The 4314-nt window shown below is 44.5% G+C and overlaps 1 protein-coding gene across 1 annotated transcript in view; it reads right to left on the bottom strand.

Moving 5' to 3' along the window:
* Positions 1-1925: 1925 nt before the first annotated feature.
* The window catches only part of igf2r (insulin-like growth factor 2 receptor), a 44830-nt gene continuing 42441 nt past the window's right edge, over positions 1926-4314 (bottom strand). Inside the window, exons 47-51 of the mRNA XM_054760882.1 lie at positions 3904-4090; positions 3686-3826; positions 3542-3611; positions 2847-3101; positions 1926-2764 (exon numbers count right to left, since the gene is read on the bottom strand). Coding sequence (XP_054616857.1) covers positions 2615-2764; positions 2847-3101; positions 3542-3611; positions 3686-3826; positions 3904-4090 — 803 coding nt within the window. The 3' untranslated portion in view covers positions 1926-2614. The remainder of the gene's footprint in view (positions 2765-2846; positions 3102-3541; positions 3612-3685; positions 3827-3903; positions 4091-4314) is intronic.

The following is a 4314-nucleotide window of genomic DNA, read 5'->3' as shown; positions in this document are numbered from 1 at the left end:
ACCAGTGATGGCTGCAGTCTACTTTACTGTGTGGTGTTCTAGTGAAAGCACAAACGTGTCATTTATCTGGTATTTATTCAAATAAAGCAACAATCTTACATCCACATTCTTTTAAATAGCAAAAAAAAAAAAAAAAAAAAGAACAGACAACAAAAGCAGAATGATGATCAACATCGTACACAATCCTCACATCTTTCTTGTGCTTTTCTCCACCTTCTACCATCACGACAATCGTACCGCGCACTTGAGCCCCCACAAAGACGTTTGACGCAATGCAAATTTTTACAAAGCCAGTACCAAAGACGTGCTTGTCAAGCGAGATGATGGCAGACGGCAACGTTCACAGAGCTCCGCATGCCGAATGACAACACGATCAAGCCACTGGAGATCGACGAGAAGCTCATTGAAGCAATCGTGGCTGACTGAAACCTCCCTGATCCTGGCAGCCTGACAACACAAACGCCTTGCTTGTGTCAAATACTAAAGCAATGGCCGCAGGTAACACTTCTATTCTCCATCCTCAAATGTTTTGGACATCAGAAAATACCTAACATTCAACTACAAATAAAATGTGAAAGCGTTTTGAAAATCAACAACACACCAACTTCCCCCTAACACAAAGATTCAATTCTCAGTCATCCAGTCACTGAATTGACCAACTCAATGACGTGCTCGACAGGCTGAGACTTGCTGTTCGCTGCAAGAAGATCAGCGCGCCACTCTGGTGCAATACATGTCCTTCCCAAGTGCTTCGAAACAAACTAATCATTTTACAAATGTTGCCTTTATCAGGTTGATGATTGGCATGCATTTGGCTATGAAATGCTTCATTCCGGAAGAGGGAAAAAAAAAAAACTTGCCTAAAATCAGCAGGCCCAATCATCTCATCAGGTGCAGAAATATGGCTTCGGCGAGAAGGGGGCGGGCCTAAGGAACCACGGCCTCCGCTCTCAAAACAACTTCACCTTCCTCAACTGACATCCATTGGCAGAATCGGCTCACACACTTAAATAATCACAACAAAGAAATGACGCACAGAACGTACGGGATCCCAAACAAGACAATCCTCACGCTGGAAAGATGTAAACAGCGCAAGAAGACAAACACGCGTCTTCGTTCCCTTTAGAACAGGGGTGTCCAAACGTCTTCCAGTGAGGGCCACGTAGTGAAAAAAGAAAGGATGCAACTTTGCCACTTCGATATTTTTGGAAAGCAACACATGATTTGCGAAGACGTTTTATATCTTTCAAGAAAAACCTCATCTCAACTTTGTCAACGAGACGAAAAAGCCTATCATTAGTATCAACTTTGCTCTTTTCCCCATTTTTGCTGTTTTAAAATCTTCTCAAATAATCTTTGTAAATTTTCTTCTCAGAATATTATGACTTTATCTCCGTAATATCTGGACTTTATTTCCATAATATTATAACTTGTTCCCAACCTCATTTTCCAAAAATGACAACTTTATACTGTTTTGTTATAATTGTCATAATATTATGACTTTTTCTTTAATACCTTAACTCTATGCTACTAAAATAACGTTATTTTTTCTTGCAGTATTATGAGTTTATTCTCATAAAATTGAAAGTCTTGTCTCGTTCGAATACCTTTTTCGCTTAATATTTTGACTTTATTTTAGTAAAACGATGGCCGTTTTGTTCCATTTCTTCTGTTGTTTTTTGAAATTTTCCAACTAGTTCAACTTTCTTCTTGTATATTTGCTTCTTGGAATTCTGACTTCATTCCCCTCATATTTTGACGTTGTTCTCTTGATGTTGTAACTTTTTTCAGATATTCCAACTTTATCTGTTGGTTTGCTTTTCATAATAGTAGGACTTTTTAAAAAAACGTCTTTTTTCTTCAACAGTTCATCTTTATGCTACTAAAACAATGTTCTCATACAATCATGACTTTTTCTGGTTAGAGTACAACTTTCTTCTCTTAATATTTTGACTTTATGCTGGTAAAATGACTGCAGATTTTTTTTTTTTCTGTTTTCTGTTTAAATTATATTTTTAGAATGTGCTGAGGGCCCCGGGCTGCACTTTGGACACCCCTGCTTTGGAAGCTCTTCACTGACCTTCACTGCCTACGTCAGCTGGAGCTCCTTGTTTGACAGCCGTCATGACCCGTTTCACCACCGTGCCGCCTCGCCAGACAAGACGTCTTAAAAGTCCTAACAGGATGACCGAGAACAACCCAGATGTTTCCGTCCACTCTGCAAAGACACGGGCACACTTGCTGTGAGATCAAGTGCTGAAGGAAATGGCACAGATACAACCAAGTTCAAAAAGAAAAGTCAATGACATGTTGAGAAGAAACTTGTGTTTTTGGGTTGACTGGTGGCTTCTCGTCAGGCCTTAGCGGTCATTTTGAGACCAACGTGATCAGTGACGCCTTGTGGATCATTGACAAGACTCATGAGCCATGTTGAAGCACGTGAAATCAATCATCCATCAATAAATAAGGTGGCAACACGGTAGAGTCAGACTCCGTCAAAATGCATCCCAAAAAGAGAGGAGGAAAAGTGTCAGTATGCTGAGGGTGTTGCTATGGCGACATTCACTGAGAGAGAGTAGTCCTGATGGTGGGTGGGTGGGTGGGGGTTTATGCGTCACACCCTGAGGAGGTCCTCATCGCTGTCGTCGTCCTCCCGCCTCCCCTTGGCTACCGTGTCGCTGCGACCCGATGGCCGAGCTTTGCCGCTTTTTCTCTTCTTGTTGGGCTCGTCCAGGAGGCCCACCAGGTCCTCGTCGCTCTCCTCCTGGCCGGGAAAAGACCACCCAGGTGAGTGTTTTTCCTTTTTAAAACACTTCTGAATCAGCGCGTTGGACGAGGACGCTCACCTTCAGGAAGACGCTGCGATGGGCGGACGACGATTTGACCACACGCACGCCCGGGACGCTCAGCACCTCGTCCTCGCTGTCGTCTTCCTGCTCATCCAGCGAGAAGGAGCGCAGGCCGTCCGTGTTCACCGGTTTGGTCTTGATGTGACCGTTGCTGTGGTTACTTCGGACGTGGTGAGAAGACGCGGGCGGACCCTCGAGTTCCTCCATCAGCCACTCCATCTCATCCTCTCCTGCATCTTCGTCCATGTTGACCTAAGGAGCATCACACCTTCCTTCACCCACCCTCTGTGGACTTTAAACTTTGATTCATGTTGCGCTCCTTATCATTAGGTGCACGATAATTATCAGACCGATACGAGGGAATTAAGACACATCGATAAATCTGAAAATTGAAAAAAAAAAGCGATATCACCCATACTGTACGGGTGAGCAAATCAATCGCTCCTTTTTTCTGCTGCCTGTGACGTTAACGTCCTGTCGGTACTTCCCCTGAGCTCCCTTGTAAACAAACATTCACTTTCCGAGGAAGTGTTGTGTTCATGTCTCACATAAAATAAAAAACGTTTTCCTTTCATCTAAATTTAAAAAGGAGATATAAAAATCGGTTCCACATCGGGCTTGAAAAGCACACAGTTACCGGTATCGCTTTGAAAGAACAAGACTCATTTCCTCATTAGAAGAGCACACAGTACCTTAGAGTATTTATACGAGACTTGGTTGCCTCTCCTGCAGCATCCGGCAACCTTCTGAATCACCATCTCTCTGAAGTCATGAAAGACACGCATGCAAACGTTAAAAGAAGCCTATCAACTTGAGCACTTCCTTAGCGCCCTCACCTCCTCTCCCTCTTACACAGCACGAACGCCAGCAGACACGCCATCAGCCCCAGCAACAGGAGGCTCAGCAGCATCCCCGCCACCTGGCTCCTCCTGGTCCCTGGGACGCTGTCATCGTCAAGCCTCCCCGCGTCCACAGTCCTGCAAGACAAGCAAATCAACATGTCGGAGTTGTCTCAAGGGTGGTACGTCGCAGAGGGTCCAAGAGGTGTACTCACGTGAGGCCGCACACGGCGTCGGTGTGCCACACAAACAGATACTGGCATTCATACGTCTCCAGCATGAACTCAGGGATGCCCACGCCCGCTGACGGGTTACACTGGAACATGATGGTGGAAGACACCATTTGGGTCACCTCCCGCCCGCATGCAGACTCCGAGGGCACCATCACGTCCAGATTTCCACCTGACGTCAGTGATGAAGAAGGTATTTGATTGACAGCAGCGCAAACATGCTAAGCTACACGAGTACAGCCGAGTGCTAGCATTTTGAGCTAGTGTGCAACGTTATGTAATTGGATTCCATGAATTTTAAATGTGATGGTCACTTCCTTTAATGCTCTCCAATTATCTCCAAATGACATAATAAAAAAACTCCTTTTGACATTGATGAACAAAAGGATGATGGAT

This window comes from Dunckerocampus dactyliophorus, chromosome 19 (assembly GCF_027744805.1).
Source record: "Dunckerocampus dactyliophorus isolate RoL2022-P2 chromosome 19, RoL_Ddac_1.1, whole genome shotgun sequence".
NCBI classification, from domain to species: Eukaryota; Metazoa; Chordata; class Actinopteri; order Syngnathiformes; family Syngnathidae; genus Dunckerocampus; species Dunckerocampus dactyliophorus.
Note: the sequence above shows the minus strand (reverse complement) of the source record. Positions and strands in the feature narration are given on the sequence as shown.